The sequence below is a fragment of the Pantherophis guttatus genome, chromosome 5, assembly GCF_059756535.1.
Source record: "Pantherophis guttatus breed Tessera chromosome 5, ASM5975653v1, whole genome shotgun sequence".
NCBI classification, from domain to species: domain Eukaryota; kingdom Metazoa; phylum Chordata; class Lepidosauria; order Squamata; family Colubridae; genus Pantherophis; species Pantherophis guttatus.
Genome location: NC_142067.1, coordinates 16,108,143 through 16,132,465, shown reverse-complemented (window position 1 = coordinate 16,132,465; position 24,323 = coordinate 16,108,143). Strand labels below are relative to the sequence as shown.

Here is a 24,323-nt window from a genome sequence, read left to right as displayed (position 1 = left end):
CTTTGCCAATTTCTATAACAAAGCTGCTTTTTCAAATTCATGATCAAATATCCAACAGATTCAAAATTTCTTCAAATGCTGCAATGCAGGTTTTGCAATTTAACTATGCTCAAATAAATATGTCAATACTATTTGGAGGTGAAATGTTATTTCATACAGATTTTATTTAAATTAGGGGCAGAGTTCTCTTTTAACTTCTCTCCATTTTTCTTTTCTTTTATGCTTTAAAGATACGTGGGTGTATGTGGTAGCATAGTATCAGACCCGAATCTCTGAATACTATCTCCACCTTGTTTTATTCTGAAATGTATTCCGGATATACTCTTATCCAACCTTATAAGGAAACCTTAGACATGACTTTTGAATATCCCTTCTGAAAAGAAAAAAGGAGATAAAAGTATCCAGTAGAAGAGAGAGAATCAACTGTGGAAGACTCAGTGGTCTTCCAGCATTGAAATGTCATCTCAAGTGATACAGAAAAAAGGAACTGTATATTGTTGTAGGCTATCATGGCCAGTAGTTATTAGGTGGTGTTGGACTTCAGGATTTAGCGACTGTGGTCTAGAAAACAGATTTCCTGATGTTTTGATTGCAACTTGTGCCTGGTACAAGGGGGATGTGCTTTTTAGACCACAGGCAATTAAGCAGGGACCCACTGGACTCTGTCTTTATAACTAGGTCCTAATTGGCCTTTAGCCAAGTTGGTTTCTGATTGGTGCAGGTTAGTGAGGGCTGGTCTCTGATTGGTTCTTTGTGCTCTATATACATTATAGCAGGGGTGAAATGATCCCGATTTGGACCGGATCACCTGATCCGGTAGCGATGGCGGCGGGTGGCTCGGAGAACCAGTAGCAAAAATCCCTGGCCCCCCCATGCCCATCTAAACCACGTGATCATCAGAGCCCTTTTTTTTAACTTTTAAAAGCATTTTTTCTAAAAGTAAAAAAAAGTTAAAGTAAAAAAAAAGCCTCTGATGATCACGTGGTTCAGCTGGGCATGGGGGGGGGGCAGGGATTTTTGCTACTGGTTCTCTGAGCCACCCGCCGCCATCGCTACCGGATCAGGCGATCCAGTCCAAATCGGGAGCATTTCACCCCTGCTATAATGTATATAGATATATAATGTATATATAATGTATATAGCCTTTTTTTTTTCCGGCTGAAGAGGTTGTAGAAAAAATGCTTTTAAAAGTAAAAAAAAAGCCTCTGATGATCGCGCGGCTCAGCTGGGATCGTCAGAGCCTTTTAAAAGCATTTTTTCTACAACTAAAGAGGTTATAAAAAAATGCTTTTAAAAGGCTCTGGCAACTCTGATCCCAGCTGAGTTGCCTGATCGTCAGAGGCTTTTTTTACTTTTAAAAGCAAAAAAAAAAAAAAAAAAAGCTTTTAAAAGAAAACAAAAGCCTCTGACAATCAGGCAACTCAGCTGGGATCGTCAGTCTTTTAAAAGCATTTAAAAGTAAAAAAAAAAAAAGTTGGCCACACCCACCCAGTCACATTACCCCTGCACCAAGCCATGCCCACAGAACCGGTAGTAACAAATTTTACATTTCACCACTGCATTATAGGCATGTTTTGCAAGGAAAAAATTATGGAAGCACAGACAACAAACACATCTGTGTCCATGTAATGATGTTCATAGCATCTGGATAAAAGAACTATGCCATCTTTGGATTGCTGTAGTTCATTTCAATGTAGAGTCTCACAAAAGAAAAGGCAGATTTTCTCTCAGCAGAAAATGGTCAGAAACAAAAACAAAATAATAGGGGAGAAAAGCCATGTCTTGCTAAATTCCCAAACACTGGTGTGAACTGGAAAAGACAATAGGAAAAAAAAAAGAAAGAAAGAAAGATCCTGTTTTGCTTTTCCATATTAGGAGTCTTCTGCAGAAGCAACTAATGCAGAGGTGGTATTCAGCCGGTTCAGACTGGTTTGGGTATACTGGTAGTGGAAATCGCGGGTGGCCTGATCACTTCCCCTGACTTTATGCTGCCCTGTTTAGGCATGTTTTTGAGGCTGGGCGCATGCACGGAAGGCGGGTGGGACGAACCAGTAGTAACAAAATGTGAAACCCACCGCTGACCTAATGAATCTAATGAACCTGCTTGATTGATGTTAAATAATAATAATAATAATAAAAATATCTTGCCTGTTTTCAGAGTCTGCCAGCCAAGTGAAAACGGACTTCGCGCTTGCAAGTTGTAAGACGTGATAGGGCTGTGGTTGTCTGCTCCAGGAGTCCACGAAAGAGTTGCAGTGACCTCTGTGATTTCTTCAACAATGACAACCCCAGGAGGGCCAGGTGGACCTGGAAGGAAAGAAGGAAAGAAACAAGGAGGAAAAGAAGGAGAAGAAGGAAAGAAGGTAGGTAGGTAGGTTGAATGCACCGATTTTAATTCACCATTATTGCACTGTGCATACATCATCTAGTCTGCTAATTTATCCAGATTGACTAGCATAATTTGGTGACGAGTAACCTTACAGGTATTTTAAGGGGCTGTGTCATGATTACGGGTGCCAGACATGGACCAGAAAAATATTCAGATTCAAATCCTTTCTCAGTTAGGAAAGTCACTGGATATTTTTGAGCCAACATCTTTCAACATGATTCAACCTAGCAGGTGGTGAAAATAAAATGGAGAGATAGCAAAAAAGAATAAACACACATTTATACCTTGGAAAGGTATAGTTGAATGCAAACGAAATAAATAAAATAGGCTAATATAGTCTGCAGAACATTATTAGCCCGGAATTGCCATTATTAGTCGAGAAATTACTGTTAACCATTATTGTACAACTATTAAGAAGCAAGCCCTACTAATTTCCATAAAGTAAAGATGCAAAAATATGGCTAATGTCTTTTTCACTACTATAATGAGTATGTTTTTAAAGATAAAGAACTGACTTAAAATATTGCCAAAATATAACAGTACTATTAACTCCTATTTAATGGTACTTTTTATATATCTTTTGAGAACAAGACCTAGAGATCTGTGGTAGCTGCAAATGTGATAAAATTACAACACATGTTGATGCCACAGTATCATTCTCCTTTTTTGTATTTTTGTTCTTATGTCAGACACAAGTATGAAGGTCATGGGTTTTGTGTTGTCACATATTTCACCAGTAAATGCCTTTGAAGAAGACTAGAGCTGGACACAAATACTCCATCATATTGTGTTGATGGTGTTGGGATAGGACAAAGTGGCTGATATAAAACCTCCCAGTAAACTCCATAGTGTCAGCGTTCCAGAAACTCCAAGTAAAGACTCTGAAGCAAGCATTTTTCAAAGTTCTATTTATTAGAATAGGTAAACTGGCACATCTGGGAAAACCCGAATCTGAGAGGTCCGGGTTTTCCCTCAGTAAATCAAACCTCAAAACCATCCCCTCACTCCTCAATCACATGCTCCAATCAACCGCCGTCCCATCTCGAGACCTCACTCCGACCACTCCTTCTCCAGATGCAGGATCGCCCTGACCTTGACCGACAGGAAGAATGCTATTATGTGTACAGACAACCCCTCTACTAAATCCCCCCTCCCAGTTTCCCACACATGAGAAGGTGGCAGCATGGAAGCTTCCGGGCTAAAATGGCTTCCAAAGCTGACACATAGTTAATTTTATTTATTAATTAAACTCATGAAATTTATATGCCATCCATCTCACTGGAAAGAGTATTAGTTATGTTCACTGCCTTATTTATAAAAATAATAAAAGCAGGATAAAAATAAATACTTGTAGATACTCTTATACCATTTGCTGCCACAGTTTCTCCTGTACCTTCTAAAATCTTTTAAATTTAACAAACTTTACAAAGGCAGCTCATGTCCATCCTGCCTTTTGAAATGAAGAAACCATTCATGGAATTAAAGATTTAAAATATGTAGGAAAATATACCTGTACTTACAAGTGGAACTTTGAGGAACAGGATAATACATTCGTATTTACCCCAAAATAAGACCCTGCCTTATATTTTTTTGCTACCAAAAAAAGGCACTAGGTCTTATTTTCGGGGAGGATGTCATCCACTGACTCACCTCACTTGCACTCATTGCCCCCCGGCCTCCTTTTTGCTCTCAGAGGCCTTCAGGAACTTCTTTGGTTTCAGACAGTTGCCGCCAGGCCTCGCACATTTCGGCCCATTTCCAGAGCTCTGTTATCCGCTACAGAGGCCGTCGGCTACAGCAAAAGAAATGGGCTGAGATGCGTGAGGCCTGGCTGCAACTATCCAAAGTTAAGTAGTAGAACAGCTCCAACCCACCCCCATCCCATCCTAGCTTAATTTTTACATGTGCACCCTGGAGTGGGCGGGTCTTAATTAGGGCTTATTTTGGGGCGGGGGTGGGTCTTATATTGGGCACACTTGTAAAAATCAAGCTAGGACTTACTTTCTGAGTAGGTCGTATTTTCGGGAAACACGGTACACGGGGACTTAAATCTAAAGCTGAGTCATTAAAAAATATAATGTTTGCCTTCAAATGAATCAATCTGAGATTATGCCAAAGAACTGACTGTTTTAAAGTCTTCCTTCCAACTGTGAAGCTACACTGTGAAGAATCTCTTGGCCATTGAATCTGGGATGAGCATTAAAATCAAGAATGATAAGAATATTACAGAGATATGATTGTCTATCTGAGAAAGTTAACACTTAAGTGTCCATTTTGTCAGAGTGTGTACAGTGTGACTGCTAGTTTGAGACAACCCAAGAGCAAAATACAAGACACAGAGGTTTTGTCTTTACAAACAGTGGTTTATATACAAGTTATATACAGTATATATACATACACGTGCTAAGCAAAAGCTAGGCAAGCAATCAGTCTTCTTCAACTCTACACGAAGAACTATAATGCAGACACATACATCTGCATTGGAGAGAGAGTGACGCTCTCTAATGGCCTCCCTTATATAGGCAGCTTCTTAAAGGGCAATAACCCTGCTGACTCATCCTCAGTCTTAAAGGGCCACAATGGCTGGTCAGCTTTAAATCTGCATTACCCTGACACATTTCATTGTAACCAATTGTAGTCACTGAACTAGTACTATCTGTACAGTTGAGTATGCAAATGGCCTTGAAGAAAGGATTCAAATGTTATGTGAACATAAGCTTTGCCCAGACATACAGGCAGAGTAAGGAAAAACCCCCCACAAGATTTATTTCACCTTGGTTCTTGATTCTTTAGACTAACAGGGGAGATAGTTTCCTGCCAGTTTTTAAGATTCTGTTATTACATTCTACAGTAAGATAGACTTCTAGTGGTTGGTGTGGTATCTGTTTTGTGACTTGCGTTATCTCAAATGGCTCTGACAGTAGGAGAACATGGAAATCATAGTTTTTAAATTCTTTTTAGTCCTTTAAAAGTAGTTACACTCTAGGTCAGGGGTGTCAAACTCGATTTCATTGAGGGCCACATCAGGGTTGTGTTTGACCTCGGGGGGGGAAGGTGTGGCCAGGGTGGGTGTGGCCAACTCAACGTCACTTGTGTCATGGGCGCCTGTGGCGGCCCAAGCACTCTGCCAGCAAAAACGTGCTCCCGAGCTCCATTTTCGGCTGCCACAGCAACCTTCTGCCAGTGAAAACAGAGCTTGGGGCTCCGTTTTCGTTGGCAGAAGCACCGTGGGCCGGTCCTTCACTGTTTCCAGGGCGGCCCCACAGGCCAGATCTAAGTACCCTGTGGGCCGGATCTGGCACCAGGCCTTGAGTCTGACACTCCTACTATAGGTCTTGTGGTTGGGGAATGACTGAGAATGCAGAAGAAGACCATATCTGCCCCTCTCATTCCTTTCTACTGATGCATGTGGGATTTTCTTCTGGATGGATTTTTTTGGGGGGGAGAATTATCAGGCTGACCAACAGACAGACAAGAGTTCTGATGTTCTTCACATTAAACATTTCAGATTATGAGCATATGGGATTCTAAAACTCCAAAACATAATTGACTAATATATACAGATATTTTTTTTTAATTGCCCAAGGCCCAGTTGGTCTGCAATATATTTTCTTCATTTGTTTAAGATACATATTGTGTGAATTTATTTATTACATTTGTACTCTGTAGACAGTGGGGCTCGATGGCTGCTCTTATTCATTTCAAAAGAGTCTGTGCAGAAAGTGGTGCTCGGAGCTTCATTATTTCTCTCAACAGGAGAGAATTTTAACCCTTAAAAAAAAAATCTCAGCTTCCAGGTAGACTTTTGATCTTTAAATTCAACTGATGTACAGGTAAGAATGGAAAGAGGCTCTGGCTAGCTTTTGGTGCAGCATTGCGTTAATCTTTGTAGTGAAAGCAGGATCTTCTTTTTAATAAATATGCCCTGTATCTTGAGAAGGAAGATGGCACATTTCTTTGTGTGTGTATGTGTATATATGTGTGTGTGTGTGCACGCGTGTGCGCACAGTCACTATCATGATTATGTTACCAGGAACTGTCTGATTGAAAATATTTTTTTAAAATGAACTTTGGTTTTTTGTCCAATTCTTCAGACTTGCTGAAAAAGCACCAATTGTCCATCAAGATTTCATGTTAAATAGGAACGATTATAGAATACTCAAATAGAGCAATCTATTCTTGAGTCACATTCTATGAATTTTTGATTTTCATCCTGCTGCTTATTTCATGAATTTCACCAAACCATAATGTAGCTGGCTAGGGTATGGCTTACTGTCTCACATTAATCCAGCCATTGTAGTTTGTAAAGGATGGTTTGTCTGTCACTTGCTCCCTTCATTACACTTACTTACAAAGTACTGCACAAATGTCCATTAAAAACAACAACAGCAAAGCAATAGAATTTTGAAAGCCTGGGAAAATAAATATGTTTTGAATCCCTTCTAAAATTGTAATAAGGGCTTGCTTCAGCTTCTATAGCATTGCGATCCATAAGGTAACCAAATCAACTGAGAAATAGCAATAGCACTTAGACTTATATACCACTTCACAGTGGTGTAAAAGTGTTTTTTACAGCCCTCTCTAAGTGATTTACAGAATCAGCATCTTGCCTCCAACAATCTGGGTCCTCATTTTACCAACCTCAGAAGGATGGATGGCTGAGTCAACCTTGAGCCACTCAGAATCAATAATGATTCCTTCTAAGTGATTATTTCAATTGTGGTTTTTAAATCATATTTACGTTTTATGGGAGCCACCCAGAGTTTGTGGAATTGGATACTATATTAAGTCGTCCTTCAGATTTAAAGAAGGCAAGGTCTTGTGCAGGTCATCTGTGAACACAGAGATGGCTCTGCGCTCTCAGTCTGGAAGTATAGAGTCGAGTAACCCTAACCCCAAACTTGTGTGAATAGACTTGGTGGTTTCATTTAAAGCCTTTCCAGCATCTGTGAGAAACTTAGGTCAGGCAGAATCCTCAGGCTATGAAGCATTTGAAAAAAAGAAAGAAAAAGAATAATTGCTTCAAGGAAAAGTTGCAAGGAAGTAGCTGGACCTTAGGAGCTTCCACGTATAACTGGAATGCTTGTTGACCTCAAACTGAAGATTCAAGAACAAATCCATTCCACAACAAAAGCAGTCCTATGACTGACAGCAGACAGAAGCAGAGCTTTTATTTGTAGAGATAAAGGAGGACTGAATATCTCTGCAATTATGGCAATGGGAAACCACTTTTGTACCACTGCCAAGATCAAGCCATGGAAATGCCCATGAACTTACCTAGAGTCAAACTGAGCTCAGAGTACACTGTACTCTGAAGCAGAAAGGTAGATTCATTAACGTATGTGATACGGTGCCTTGCAACTTTATTATGCTATGATCTGAATGCACACACACCTTTGTGTTAGGTAAGGTTGGTTATTGGGTTAACCTTCTGTTACCTTCTAGACAACGAGTTGCTAGATTCGACTCTTCAACCTTACCCACACAAGGCCAACAAGATACAATTTTCACCTGTGAAATGTTGGAGGGTACACACAAAAGAAAATATACAACATGGTATCCTTGCAATTTACACATTTGTGAAGAAGGGGTCATGGAACAACCTCTTGCAGTGAGTTTTGAGGAAACAAGGAAACATCTATGGAGAAACGTTCTCACCGGTTCTTGACCTGTATCCACATAGAAAACTGGATACAGCTGAGTTTAAAGAGAAATGAAATGATTTCTGATCCCTGCCCACGCTAAATGATGAGACCCCGAATTCCTCACTACTGCCCTGCACATCTTTTAAAAGAGCTGCTTTAGAACAAAAGTAAGAGTCCTCTGAATCCTGTTTTCTACTCTGTCAAATGCCTGTGGAAATCCAGGAAATTAGCAAACATGATGCTGAATGTAATACAAGGCTAGCACGCTGTAGTTATTAGTATGGAAAAAAAAAACAATCAAATGATTAAGAATCAGCAAAATGCATTAAAAACATGTTGCAAGTTTGGACTTCTCCAAAGCTCTTTATCAGGCAAAATGTTATAGAAAGTCGTAGATATGAAAGAAAAGTTCCAAGATGATGCCTGCTTTTTCTCAGCTGCAGGGTCTAATTCATTCTCAAGAAGATTTGAGATTTAGTGGAGGCCTTATCCCCTGTCAGGTCACTCTTAAAGGACAGCAAATAATGTCTGAAAAGGCTATAAAAAGAGATAAGCGCTGATAATCCTCAATTTGTCTAGAGCATGTAGACATCTAGCATGGCAAAAATCTATAGAAGAATCACAGCTCTCCTCTAATCAAAACCGGAAAGAAAGGTTTAAAAAATTTCACCTAAGCCAAAGTGTCCTATATTAACTAGTGATTGCAGGGGACTGGAAGCTGAAAATATGAATTTTTTCTTTGGGCAAGAGTAAAATCAGTATGAGAGGTCCTCCACGCAAATCCAGTTTCACACAGAGAATGTGTAGTTTGCAAGAAGAGGATGAAGGGAGCAAACCACAGGGCATCTCCTAAATTAAATCTGCTTTTATCATCTGTGTTGTTCACACAGTCAACCAGATGTTTAGCCTGGATTTGGCATTTTTATCCACCTAGCAAGTTCTTCCCAAGCCCTGGGATAGGCAGATGCTATTGTTGGATGGTGTTGCAGATGTAAACTGTTCTAACTAAAGCTGCCTTTTGCAATTGACTGATGGTGATTTTTGTCAATGCCAATGGTGTTCGTGTGATCCTCCAGATGTTTGGAGATGGCATCCAAGGCACTATTACCGTTGTTGCTATCTTTGCTTTATTTTGTCAAAGTTGTTCTACTTCTATATGGTCTTTGCATTTTGTGATTTTTCTCCAATTCTTTCTCTTCTGCTATCTCCATGTTCTGCAAAATCCAGACTTTATCGTCTTTCTTATCAACAATCATTGTCTGGTGTGTTAAGTGACAGGTGCTTGTCTGTTTGAATTCTAAAGTCCCAGAACATTTTAGCATCTTTATTTTATATTACTTGGAATATCTTGTGGTCCCACTGTGTGGTGGTGCAGTGGTTAGAATGCAATATTGCAGGCTGACTCTGCCCATTGCCAGGAGTTCAATCCTGACTTGACTCCCATCAGCCTTCCATCCTTCTGAAGTCGGTAAAATGAGGACCCAGATTGTTGGGGGCAATATGCTGACTCTGTAAACTGCTTAAAGAGTGCTGTGAAGTACTGTGAAGCAGCATATAAGTCTAAATGCTATTGCTATTCCTATTTATTGCAGATATTTCTATTCACTGTTGTACTACTTTTGTCATGCTGTTGTTTATAGTCAATGACAATACCATTTAGATTTATATACTGCTTTGTAGTGTTTTACAGCCCTCTCTGGTTTACAGAGTCAGCATATTTCCCCCCAACAACCTGGGTCCTAATTTTACCAACCTCGGAAGGATGGAAGGCTGAGTCAACCTTGAGCCAGTCAGGATTGAACTGCTGGCAGAGGGAAGGTAGAGTCAGCTTGCAATACTGCATTCCAACTACTGCACCACCATGGCTCTATGCAAGATCTTTCTGTTCTTGTAGCAGCTTACTAAGTGGTTTGTTGTTTCTTCAGCTTCTTTATATAGGTGGCATTTGCTATTTGTTGCTGTCTCCTCCATTCTGGCTTTGTTCTTAAGGCTTGATCTTGTACAGCCAGAATTAGCCCCTCTGTCTCTTCAGTTTTCTTGTTCATAGCCATTGCCAGATCTTGTTGCTATTTGTTTTGCCACATAGTAGTATTTTGCCTTGCCATGTCTCTTTTCTATGCTTAATTTGGTCTTTCTGGTAATCCAGTTTGATCTCTCAGGAAGCCTTTGTGGTGTACAAGCCTCAGTGCATCTTCTTTATAGTCCTTCAAGTATTTTTCCAATGCCTTTTTTTTCTTCCTCAACTGACTCTGGTGGATTATGATTATGATTACTATTTAAAAAGAGTACGGACTCTTCTGACAAACACATTTTTGTAATGTACCAGTGGGATTTCTTGGAAAACAGCTGATTCTTTGTGGTTTGCACTTTGGGTGTGCTTTGTAATCTCAAACATAATAGATGGCCCCAAGCCGAGTTATGGAGAATGCAATCTAAACCCCATATAGAGACTAAAAGAGTTATATCTGTCAAGCTTTCGAGAGTAAACTTGTTTGAATAAGGAAGAAGTTATCATGTAAATGGGGACTTGGAGAGAAGGGAAGGGAAGGGAAGGGAAGGGAAGAGAAGAGAAGAGAAGAGTAGAGAAGAGAAGAGAAGAGAAGAGAAGAGAAGAGAAGAGAAGAGAAGCAACTTTATCTAGAAATAGAAAATTTAAGCAGAACAAAATGAGGGGAATTATCTGCTTTTGTTACAAAAGCATTAGGCTATGAATAGATTCGCAGAAATAAAGCTCTATAATTCTTAACTGTCCCCCACACTTTCAATTTGTGGTTGGAAAAGAGTGTCATCCATTTAAATAAAATACTTTTTGTTTGCAAATTACAGGTGTGGAGATTTGATCCAGCTGTGCATTTATCTTTTAGCAAAAAAAAAAAAAACCTTTGTAGGGCTGCACAGCACATATTAGAGATTATACAGAGTTTCAATATAAAACGGCGTTGCCAAAGATTCTGTGAAATACAGAATAAAAAGGCAAGAAACTTGACAACTTTAAGCATTCTGGAGAAGTTAATACAGCTGACTATGAAATGGGTATTGATTCAGTGTATCAAGTTTTTACTGGAGTAATAAGGTAGTCCTACGTTCACATAATGAACTGATAAGAATGTTATGGTTCTGAGTTATCCTGAATTATACAGGGAAGCAAATCAAGAAACACTAGGCAATAGACTTTACTGCATGCGTATGTCATGCCAAGTGAAAAACACAGGAAGCTGGTAAGATGTGCAAATAAATAAAAGTTGGCAAGGCTGAATCCCAATAGGAAGAGCAAATTTGTTCTGGATCAGTATCAAAAATTGAGCTAAAAAATTTGATTCGTCAATAATATGAAAAGGGATCAACTATACCTCATTCTTATGCAAGCTATGAAGGTACACCTAAACATTGCTACCCTGTTTCCCCCAAAATAAGACATCCCCTGATAATAAGCCCAATCGGGCTTTTGAGCGCATGGCAATAAGGCCAAGCGCTTATTTCAGGGTTCAAAAGAATATAAGACAGGGTCTTCTTTTCGGGGAAACACGGTAGTCTGTTCAGCAACAACTGACATTTTAAGGGCAGAAGGCAGATTTTAGTAGTACAAGTAGTCCTCAATTTACAAACAGTTCCTTTAATGACCGTTCAAAGTTACAGCGGCACTAACAAAAAGTTACTTATGACTGTTGTGGCCCCGCCCTCTGAGCCTGTCCCATCGGAGGAAGAAAGCTCCGAGCATGAGGAAGAGGAGTCAGCCAGGCCTCCCTCTCCAGGCCCCTCCCCTCTGGCATTGTCTCAAGTGCCGGTCGAGGGAGAGGAGACAGCTGATTCCAGTCAAAGTGATAATGAGACATCATTCCTGGACGCACGCCTCCGAAGGCGTGATAAACGTTTGCAGCAGTTTAGGAGGCGTGCTAGGGATTAGCACTGAGTCACTGGACCACACCCCAGAGACCACACCCCAGAGACTATATAATAGAGAGTGGTGGTCAAGGATCTTTTGTGACGAACAAAGCAAAACCTTGGAGTCACTAAAGCCTCGTCCGGAACTGCTGGGAGGAATATTATTTCTGTTTGGACTTTCTTGAACGTTCGTATTTTATCTGTCTGTTTGTGCAAATAAAGACCCTTGGCAGACGGTGTGTCTATCGCTGCCAAGTCGGAGATAAGAACTGGGTGCGTTCCAAAGTGTTTCCTTAACCCTCGGCTGGCTGTGTGTGTGTGTGTGGGGACGGGGACAGATCAATGACTATTTTTCACACTTACGACCACTGCCATGTGATCAAAATTCAGACGCTCAGCAACTGATTCATATTTATGACGATTGCAGGGTCCTGGGATTGCATGATCCCCTTCTGTGGATGACCAGGATGTAAACACTAAATTTCTCTTTGCCCCATCTTCCATTTTTTAAACCAAAAATAAGATAAATAATTTGGGATGAGAAGCAGATTCAATCCTCAATTTGTGGAATCCTCAGTGAGCATCGTAATTAAAACAGATATAATGTGCATTTAAAAAAAAAACTTTTTTAAAAAATTGGTTAAGTGACTTTGAGTTAATGCTGCATTTATTTATTTATTTATTGAATTTATATCCCGCCCTTCTCCCCGAAGGGACTCAGGGCGGTGAACAGCCGAAAATTAAAATAACATATAATATAAAAGTTAAGATAACTAAAAATAAATTAAATTAATCGGCCTCCCAATTTAAAACCCCAAGCTATACAATTAAAAAACTAACCCATAAAACCTATTCATTGAGACAAAGTCAATGGGGGAGCCAGATTCATTTTACAACCCTGTTATTAACTTAACACCTGGAGTGATTCACTTAACAACTGTGGCAAGAGAGGTCATAAAAAGGGGCAAAATTCACTTAACAACAGAAATTTTGGGCTCCGTTGCGGCCATAATCCGAAGACTAGCTATAATGCTTGAACTGGCCTTGCGAAAGGCCGTTTGGCAAACAAAGCTTAGGTCTTTGGGATTTGAACTCTTGTTTCTTCACTCTGCCAAAGGAGTTCAGCTCCCCTCTGTGTGCAGAAGGGAACTGCAGCAACAGGCTGCAGGAATGGAGTTTGTGTCTTTGAGATCATCTGGGGCAGGGGTGGGTTCTACCTTACCTTTACTACCGGTTCGTAACGGGGCCGCGCACGTATGCTCACTTCCTGATGATGTCGAGGTCAATGGGCGGAGTCTCCCACCGGTTTTACTACCTGTTCTATAGAACTGGTCCAAACCGGGGGTAACCCACCACTGATCTGGGATCTGTTTCTGTACCTCACCAGAGCAATTTGACTACTTTCCATGTCTGGAAAAGAATTTTTCCAGCTGGCTGCAGGAATGGAACTGAGATCTTTGGAATCTGAGCTCTGTTTCTTCAACCCCATAGAAGAAATTCAGCACCCCACATGCTCAGAAGGGAAGCGCATGGAAGACACGCCTCTTGGTAGATGGCAGCAGCTTTCAACTTCCCCTGCCAGCTTTCCCACTGACTTTCTGGGGAAGCCAGAAGAGAAGAGTATAAATGGGATTAGAGAGCCAGTTTGGTCTAGTGGTTAAGGCACCAGCAAGAGACCATGAGTTCAAATCCTGCCCTTAACCACGAAAGCCAACTGGGTATTGTTGAGCCAGCCACTCTCTTTCACCTCATCTCACAGGGTTGTTACTGTTGTTGTGGTAAAAATAAGAGGAGGAAGTATGTTGGATATGTTTTCTGCCTTGAATATTTGTAAAAATAATAAAGATGGGATACAAACAAATAATAATAAATAAAACCATTGCTTAGCAATCAAACTGCGAATAGATTGCCAAGCACCCAGATATGGTCATGGAGAGGCAGTACAATGTTTTACAATGGCCAGAATACCCTTTCTCAAGCCATTGTAATGTTGAATGTGTAATGTGTAATGTCATTAAACAATTGGTCCTAAGTTGAGGTCCACGTATAATTGCCTTTTGATGTGTTTAAATGGAAAGGAAGGATTCAAATTGGGTGCAAAAGATATAATTGGTAATATTTATGTTGAAAGTCTGTGGAGATTCTCATTCATCCAGGTCATGGTTATCCCAAAGTTGCTTTTTCAGGAGGCAACTGGACTTTCTTGTTTTTTCTTTGAAGACATTTCATTTCTCATCCAAGAAGCTTCTTCAGCGCTGACTGGATGGCTATTTAGCTATGCAATTTGGGATGAACACCCTTCAAATGGTTGTGGGAGTATGAATGGATTTCCAGAGGAAAAAATTGCAGACTAAAGGAACCAGGAGCACTACTGAGGTGACCCTGAGGACCCAGATAAACCTCTAGGTGGCCTCAACAACTCTCTAGAAGGATGCAAATGACCAGCTGTCTGCAAGGAGTATAAATCCTTCCATTCCCTGCTATCCTGCCAGAGCTGAAGAAGCTTCTTGGATGAGAAGCAAAATGTCTTCAAAGAAAAAACAAGAAAGTCCAGTTGCCTCCTGAAAAAGGACCTTTGGGATAATATTGATGTTTTTATTTCTGATAACTTTGTAATGAACTCTAATTGATTAATATAGAAAGATGAGATTTTAGAGTTGGGCTTATAGAGAATGGGGTGAGATATGAAATGAAAAGGGGGGATATGGTTCAGTGGTGGGTTTAAAAAATGTTTACTACTGGTTCTGTGGATGTGGCTTGGTGGGCGTGGCATGGCTTGGTGGGCGTGGCTTGGTGGGCGTGGCAAGGGAAGGATACTGTAAAATCTCCATTCCCTCCCCACTCCAGGGGAAGGTTACTGCAAAATCCTCAATTCCTCCCGATCAGCTGGGACTCGGGAGGCAGAGAATAGATGGGGGAGGGGGCAGCCAGAGGTGGTATTTACCGGTTCTCCGAACTACTCAAAATTTCCACTACCAGTTCTCCAGAACTGGTCAGAACCTGCTGAAACCCACCTCTGGTATGGTTGTATTTTAAGAGACTGCGATAAATTAGTGTTGATTATAGCTGCTGGGAATAAAGTTTCTTCTATTTTTCTTACTTTCCTTTCTTCCTTCTTTCCTTTTTCTGTGCTTTTTAATTTTTTAAAAAAATGTAGTTCTGTATTATCTAGTTAGTAATATCAAGTTTTATTTGTATAACGTAATTTTTAATAAAGTTATTTAAAAACAACAACAACAACCCCATAGCCATGAGATCAGCATCAATGTCTATATTTCAACTGGGTTGTACAATTATTTATGCTGATCTTGTCTTCTGTGATTAGTATACTCACCCCTAACAAGAAGTTCTGCCTCATCTGATATACTATCTGCTGTAGATTGCACCCTGCAGCCATATCTTCCAGCATGCATCAGAAGGATGTTCCTGATCATTAAATCCGCAGAAGATGCTTGCTGTGGGGGGGAAGAAAAAATAAGCAATACAATAGCATCTGCTCAAACACATTATGAATATAGATTTGCAAAAATGGAAGAACTGCTTCCTTTGAGCATTTGGGATAGACAACATAATCCTCGTAACAATCTATTCTTTTTTTTTTTTGCTTTAATTTATATACCGCCCTTCTCCAGAGACTCAGGGCGGTTTACAATGCGTTATTCCCACCAGCGTTCTCAGTTACAGGCAATCCTCAATTTATAACTGGTTGCTTAGCACTCATTGGAAGTTACCTCTTTCCTTTTTTTATTTTTATTGTATAAAATACAAAAAAGAAAAAGAAAAGAAAATAGGAAATTAAGGAAAGGAAAGGGGATGGGAAAAATGAGTGTGAAAGACAAGGGGGAAGAAAAAAAAAGAAAGAAAAGGGGGGCATTGACTTCTAACCCTTCCTAGCACAGTACAAGATAAATACACTCCAACCTCAACTTTTTGCTTTTACATATTAATATACCCTGTTTCCCCTAAAATAAGACCTCCCCTGATAATAAGCTCAATTGGGCTTTTGAGGCACTAAAATAAGCCCCCCTGAAAATAAGCCCTCCCTGAAAATATTTAAATGCATGCACAACCGGTCCCCACCATTTCCTTTGGGGCACGTGGTTTTCTCCACGCGCCCCAAAATAATAAGACCTCCCTGAAAATAAGGCCAAGCGCTTATTTCGGGGTTCAAAAAAATATAAAACAGGGTCTTATTTTCGGGAAAACATGGTATAACTAGCCATTTCTATAGCACCAAATCTTTCTAACCAACAAAACCAAAATCAAAGTTTCATTTTTTTCCCTCACAAGCACAAATTCCAGAAGTGATATCGTGTGTGTGTGTGAGAGAGAGTGAGTGGGGCAGCACATAAACAAACACACAAAAATCTGAGTTTTGATATTTGGACTAAAAGTGTCAGCTGCAGAATTGGGACCGTTGCGTGTACAACACATGTATGGAAGTGCTGCTGTAGGAATAATCCCAGAATCAATTGTGGCGGCATTTCTAAGTATTCTGTAGCTTGCTGTCCAACAATCATTAACATCTCCATTCCGTTGTTGTTAACAAATACTTCCCAATCTTTATGCATCCATTACACCATGTCTCTGTCTCATACAGAGGTTTTGCAGGGCAGTGATATCACAGCCATTTGCTGCTGCTTCTAATATTTTGTTAGACCCTTAGGAGAGATTTGAACTTAGGTCTTTGAAATCCACTCAGATGTACATTTTATAGGTCAGCAGTCTGATGTAAGTACTGAAGATAAATAGATGAGTTGTATTGCAGAATAATTCTCATGCTGGGCACTGTATGTAGCTTGATGCTGTGTAGCTACTCATGGTTCATTGATTGTGTTAATATCCAGGCTCCCAATTCCCCTGCAACAGTAGATTCTTTTATGTGTCTCATTTCACAAGAAGAAATAATAATGAGGAGAGGAGGATGAGAAGTATTAGATAAGGGTTGGAAAATCACTTTTGTATTTCTAAAACTACAGTATTTTCCCTATGACAAATCTTCCAGGGCTATGAGTAAAAGTCCTGAGGAGAAAGCTGGTGGAATCAAATCACTTTATTTTTTTTTCTTCCTCACCCAAGATCTGTTTCACAGTAAAAGAACTAAGCTAGAATCCATCAATTCATCAACACTACGCCCAAGAATTAAACAACAATAAAATGTAATGTGTTAACTGATTCCATTGTCTGCATCACATTTAATTCTGTTTTCTAAAAACCACTGTCTTTACCTTCTGCCCTTCATTTTTTTTCCTGACTACAGTACAGGTAGTCCTTGAATTCTGACTATAATAATGGAGTCTGCCTATCAAGTTCCTAAGTCATGAAGGTTATAAAATGAGTTGGTCATGTGACTGAGACAATTTTATGACCTTTTTTTGTAGTGGTCATTAGGCAAATTCACAGTTTTTAAACGAATGCCGTTGTTGTTAAATGAACCAATGGTATGGTATGAATGTGATTTTGCTAAAATCCAGAAGTGCTGGTATTCAGCAAAACTGAGGTAAAATGTGGACACATGACCACAGGATGCTACAAATGACTGTAAATGTGATTGTGTTGCCAAGTGCCTGAGGTTCAGTCACATGGCCACAGCAGAATGGGATGTCTGTCAGAACTTCGAATCTGGGTAGTAAGAAGTCCCACGGTAGATCTGTTGTACCATTGCTAAGCAACTGGTTGTAAGTCAAAGACTACCTACCTGTACATTGTTTAATCAATCAATCAATCAGAATAGAACTGGAAGGGACCTTGGAAGTCTTCTAATCCGCTCAAGCAGAAGACCCTGTATCATTTCAGATAGATGGCTGTCCTGTCTTTTCTTAAAAACCTCCAGTGATGAAGCACCCAACTTCTGAAGGCAAGCTGTTCCACTAGCGGATTGTCCTCACTGTAATGAAGTTTCTCCTTAATACCAGGTTGCTTCTCTCCTTGATTAGTTTCCATCCATTGTTTCTTGTCTTGCCTTCTGGCGCTTTAGAAAATAAGTTTACCCACTCTTCTTTGTGGTAGCTCCTCAAATACTGGAATACTGCTATCATGTCCCCCCTAGTCCTTCTTTTCTCTAGATTAGCCATACCCAATTCCTGCAAACCGTTCTTCATAGAACGGAATCTTCCCTCCCTTCTCTAGACTTGCCAAGAATAATATGCCATGCATTGGGTGATGCACTTAATGATACCCATTATACAAAAGTTTTTAGTATAAAGGTGGTTAGCTTTTATAATGCCACAAAGTTTTTCATTGTTTTTAAACTATCAGTATTTGATAGCTATGCACAATTTAATGGGTGGTATATTGTCTAATTGAACCAATGACAATTAATTGCAAATCCATGTAGAAATGTAAACTCAAAACAAGAATTTGGATGTAAATATATACAGAAATCAACAATAAATGTCACACTAGATACAGATATGGGAGAATGAAATGAAATTATTTTCAGGTAGCATAATGAGAGTGACCAATTTGAATATGGCATAATTTGCTCAGTTTTGCATTAAAATTCTGTTGCATTGCTAGATTTTTTTAAATATCCACTGCTGAATTTGTTTCTTGGTTTATCATAAAAGAATACTGCTTTAAAAATATGTAGAAACTGAGTGCTTGTTTGCTTACTTTATAAAAATGTATAGTGGCAGGTGATAAATTAATCCTAAATTGCTATTGCAGTTCTTAAGACTGCTGCGCTGTACTGAATGACATTTGCCTACTGTCCCTTTCAGCATTTAAGAAAAAATTGTTGCGGATTCTGCTGGCCATTTTGCTAAAGTGCATCTTGATTTATATAATGGTCACACAATATCATTATAGCACTGAAAGAATCTTAATGTTTTCAGCTTTATCTACTTTTATTAGTCACATTCTATGACATCCTGTCTGGAATGCCGAAAACTTTGCTTTTTCTCTAGCAATAGAAAATGCCCTCGGTGGCCTAAGTGGCCCTTTGGAATTCTAAAATTTCTAAAAACTGGTTTAAAGGCCATATTGTAGCTTGACCCAGCATTCAGTTTGTTAGATAATTGTCTACATTTCTACAATTTTTCCCCCCCTGTCATTTTCATTCATCTTAAGATCATGTGAAGGACTAGTACCCCTTTATAAAGCCTTAGTAAAACCATACTTAGGCAACTTAACTGGAACTTTACACGTGGTCCTAATTCTTCGTGCCTGATAGAAGGTGTCTGATCAAGGTGGATAAAACCATGCATGGCATGGAGAAATTTGCAAGGGAAAAGTGTTCTCCTTGTCCAGGGGTGGGATTCAAAAATTTTAGCAACCGGTTCTCTGCCCAGTTGCTGCATAGGCATGGGCATGGTGGATGTGTGGTCTACTTGGCCTCCTGCACCACGGTGGTGTGTGTGTGGGCATTTTCACCCTCCCCAGGCTCTGGAGGCTTTTCACAAGCCTTCGGGAGGGTGAAATCAGCTTCCCCCGGGCTCCGGAGGCTGGAAAGGGGCCCATTTCCAGACTTCCAGAACTTCATCTAATTCAGTAGGACTATTGCCATGTTCTTATGGTCATGCATGCCAGATTATACTTGTCCTCTCCATAATCTCTCTCCATAATTCTACTTTTATTTATATACGGAGGGATTTTTGTTTGGAATGCAAATCTGGAGACTGTGTTCCCTCTCTGAAGTGACACACTTCAGAGAGTGTGTTTTCAGAGAGGTTTTTCCTCCCCCTTCCCACACATACTTTGAATTCAAACAAGCAAAATCTTCTTAGAGACCATGGGAAAAAATTCAAAGTATTCATTAAAAAACCAAAAGCCTTCTCATAACATAATTCTTCCTTGTGCACATCAGGACTGACAGATCTGTTGATACTTGCCTAAGCCAAATGTGCAGGGAAAAAAAAAAAAGCACAATTCCCATGTTTTTGCCTGTGAGGTTTTAAGATCTTGGGTACACAGCCAAACTCATTGTGTCTGCGAAGTTGGACAATGTGATGAATTGCATTTCTTTTCAATAAGGTGCCAATTTGGGATTCAAAGTTTGCAATGTGTCTGTTGCTACAATACTTATTAGCTGTGAAATATGATGCATTCAAAAAGATATATGCTTTTGATATAAAACCATGGATACAGAAAGGGTAAGACCAAATCAGTTGACATTTCTCTTCCCCTCTGAGAATAATTTACATTTAATGTGAGCTTTGTTGTTAAAGCAAATAAAAATATCATATAGACAGTAACTGCCTGGTCTAATTCCCTCAGTATCTGATGTATCTTGATGCTCTAAGAAAGGATACACAAATATTGTATCGCAATGTATTCCTCAGGAAAGGAAATATGTCTATAATCGAAAAATCTAAATAGCAGAACCAATTGGATGAATTTCATTTTTGGGGAGCAGAAGCAAGACCACTACATAAGCACCCCACTGAAATAGATTACAACAGCTCAACCAATCATTATAATCATTAGTAGCCATGATTGGGGACTTAAGGGTTATCTCATATTTGGAATTACAAAAATGTAAAGCAAACTAAAGCAGCCGGAACTGTTCTTTGTTCAAACTTTCTTAAGTCCTGGTTTGATCAAGTCTTTGATTATCACATAAAAGAACAACTGGTTGGGTTCTTACCTTGCACAGGACAATAAACTATGATATTCCCACCACAATGTGACTGGATCACTAAGTCACAAAGAATCAAGCCATATGTGGGCGTAATTTACTATGTTAGGACCATGTCCATAGAAAGAAAATGTAGATATTATAATTTAAAAATGGTTGGATACAGACAACACCATAAACTAAATTAAGCTGGGCTTGGATAATTAGTACTTCAGATAATTGAATTACCCAATTATTTTTCTCAGAATGTTAAATTTCTTAACATTGAACCAGATGTTAAGACACACAAAATTTATTTCCTGGCATGTAGCATGCTGTGTGAACACAGAAGTTGGATTTTGATTTGTTGGTTAACTGTATGCTGTCTATCTGTCACTGACCTATAAAATGGAAGGGATTTATTTGGCTCATTGAAAATTGACAGTTGTGGTGCTTGTTTTTAATTATTTTAAGCGGTTGCTGTTTTCGGTTTTATTTCTTGGGTGCTGCCCAGAGTTGCTGCAACAAGATGGACAGCCATATGAATTGACGCCATATGAATTGAGATTGGACAACCATTTGTCTGAAATAGTAGAGGGTTGAACTAGAAGACTTCCAAGGTCCTTCCAACCCTGTTGTTCTGTTACTGTTATTCTGTTATTCTGAAGTAAGGCAGTCAAGCAGGTAAGCTTAGGGGTAACTCTATTGTTTGAATCAAGCCTATGAGTCAGAGGTGAAATCCAGCAGGTTCTGACAGGTTCTAAAGAACTGGTAGCGGAAATTTTGAGCAGTTCAGAGAACCTGCAAATACCACTTTTGGCTGGCCCCAGAATGGGGTGGGAATGGAGATTTTGCAGTATCCTTCCCCTGCCATGCCCACCAAGCCACACTCACAGAACCGGTAGTAAAAAATTTTTGGATTTCACCACTGAGTGCTGAACTCTGGCAAGTGATGAAGAAACTGCATTTTACAGCTCTGGTTACTGTTCTTCATAAAAGCCTCAGCAAGAGCAGATATTTGTTTTGTTTTACAAAGGAAAGTGCTTTATTGGAAGGATACTCAGAGGGCATTTCTCTCTTTGAGGGCATTTTGGTTTTCAGTGGTTCTCCAGGATCATTTGTGCTTTAAAGCATTATATTTCTCAATCTTGGCAACTGGCAGATGAGCGGACTTCAACTCCCACAATTCCCCAGCCAGCATGCTTCTGAATTTCTCTGTTTTATTTATTTATTTATTTTAGTTAGGTAGTTAGTTTGTCAAACATGTACGAGATAACAGGAATAAGTATAAACGTGGATATTAATACAGGAAATGGGTATGAATAAATGGGGATAGTAGGACAGGGATGGTAGGCATGCTGGTGCGCTTATGCACGCCCCTTAAAGATCTCTTAGGAATGGGGTGAGGTCAATAGTAGACAGTTTAAGTTTAAAGTTATGGGAGGCTGAGAATGTAACAACAGAGTCAGGTAGTGCATTCCAGGCATTGACCACTCTGTTGCTGAAATCGTATTTTCTGCAATTGAGTTTAGAGTGGTTTACCTTGAGTATCTATTGAGTGCTTGTGTATTATTGTGGTTGAAGCTGAAGTAGTCATTGACAGCTAGTATGTTGTGGCAGATAATTTTGTGTACTATGCTTAGGTTGGACAGTAGGCAGCTTAGTTCTAGGACTTCCAAGCCTAAAATTTCAAGCCTGGTGGCATAAGGTATTCTGTTGCGAGCAGAGGAGTGGACTACTCTTCTTGTGAAATATCTCTGGACTTGCTCAGTTGTATTAATGTCTGATATACAGTGTGGATTCCAGACAGACGAACTGTATTCGAGAATTGGTCTAGCAAATGTTTTGTATGCCCTAGTTTGCAGTACATTATTACCGGAGAAGAAGCTTTGCAAGATTAGGTTGACAACTCTTAATGCCTTTTTGGCAATATTGTTACAGTGAGCTCTGGTACTTAGATTAAAGGCTAAGAACTCTACGGATAGAAGGCACTTTCCCCTCGGGCAGAATAGTTGTTAAAGTTCTGCATTTTTCATATTGTTCTGTTCAGTCTGATGAAGGAAATTTTTCTCAGATTTTGTTCAAAAGAAGAAGACACACGAATTGAAATTCTTGTGGAAGGAGCAGAGGTGTCGCGGGGTCAAGAAAATCAAGGTGGGTAGTCATGATTGTAGGATCAAAACATGAATGCATTTATGAGTGATTTGAATGCAACATGTGTTAAAAAGGAGAGGTTCTTGGATCACATGGTTGCTGGTACCATCGATGTTTCTGATTCCCAACCCCAAGATTGATGCCACATCTCACACTTATTGGATTATTTCACGCTAAAGAGTCTGTGGGTGAATGAGTTATTTTTACATTATGGTCCTCTTTCCAGCAGTTGGCACATTCTTTGGCTTCCTAGATCTATGAATGACAGCATAGAGAAACTCTTCTTGGGTTTTTCTCAGAGGGGAAAAAAAATGTAAACATCCAGGGAGGCTTTGAATTGATGGAAAATTATGTGACGGAAAAAAAATACGGTCAGCCTAGCACCCTTTGCCATCTCCAACTAAAACAACAACAAAAAAAAAAGAATCGGGAGGGACCTTGGAGGTCTTCTACTCCAACCCTCTGCCCAAGGAGGAGACTGTAGGAAGTTAGCACCCACCCCTCTCCTAGAACCTGGTGAGGCTGTTTTCGCCCTCCCGGAAGCTCAAGGAAGGCCTCTGGAGCCATGACCCTCCCCCCCCATGGTGCAAGAGGCCAACTAGGCCATGCCCACCATAGTTACGCCCCCCCAGCTACCAGGCAGAGAACCCCTTGCTAAAAAAAAGAATCGGGAGGGACCTTGGAGGTCTTCTATTCCAACCCTCTGCCCAAGGAGGAGACTGTAGGAAGTTAGCACCCACCCCTCTCCTAGAACCTGGTGAGGCTGTTTTTGCCCTCCCGGAAGCTCAAGGAAGGCCTCTGGAGCCATGACCCTCCCCAACCCCGTGGTGCAAGAGGCCAACTAGGCCATGCCCACCATAGTCACGCCCCCCCAGCTACCAGGCAGAGAACCCCTTGCTAAAATTTTTAAAGCCCCCCCCAGCTGCTCCCCCTCCCCCTCGCTCTCACTATTATACAATGTTCTGCTTTAAAACATAGTTGGGATTTATACCCAGCATCTATAAATTAGCATAAGAAGTTTTTATTCAAATCAGCACCTTATTAGTCTTTTGTTTGTTTCCTTAGGAGTTTCCTTTCCTTTATATATCTTACATGGCTCTGTGTTAATATTTAACTCAAATTTACATTTAGAATGGAATCAATTTTAGGCTAGTAAAAACCAATCATATCCGTAGCTCCTTTAGGAATTCTTGGTACATTGTCTCTGGTGATTAGATTTTGCAAGTGCCATTATCTGTGCAACAAAAGGCAGTTTAAGTTAATTTTGGGATGCTGTAGGTTTTTAAACACTGCTATTCTTTTGTCATCTTCATTATCCAAGATTCTGAGTTTTGAATAGAGATTCAACACATTTCAGTCTGTATTTAAAGTCTCGTCCTGTATGCATTCTCCTTCATCAACCAAAATCCTTACAGAGGGATATAAATTGGAAAGTTTAAGGACCCCAAAGACCCAAGAAATTACCTATATATATTTAATCTGCCCATTACACTCTCCAACATTAAAGCTGTTGAATTCTCAGTAAGAAAGAAAAATCTTAATTTAATGGACCATATGGGTGGCTGGAATATCTGTCAGAGACCAATGTCTGTTAAATCTGAATGTGCATTAGTGGCGTCAATTGTTGTCATTAATATTATGGGTGTGAATTTATGTGAAATGGCCAGAATAACTGAGGTAACATGGGTTTTCTCCG

The 24,323-nt window shown here is 39.9% G+C and overlaps 1 protein-coding gene across 8 annotated transcripts in view; it reads right to left on the bottom strand.

The window, feature by feature from the left end:
- Positions 1-24,323, bottom strand: part of CNTN5 (contactin 5) — an 827,378-nt gene that overhangs the window by 56,998 nt on the left and 746,057 nt on the right. For all 8 annotated transcript variants that reach the window (XM_087894620.1, XM_087894619.1, XM_087894622.1 and 5 more), the window contains 2 exons: positions 15,251-15,371; positions 2,149-2,307 (listed from right to left, as the gene is read on the bottom strand). In XM_087894620.1, coding sequence (XP_087750746.1) covers positions 2,149-2,307; positions 15,251-15,371 — 280 coding nt within the window. The remainder of the gene's footprint in view (positions 1-2,148; positions 2,308-15,250; positions 15,372-24,323) is intronic.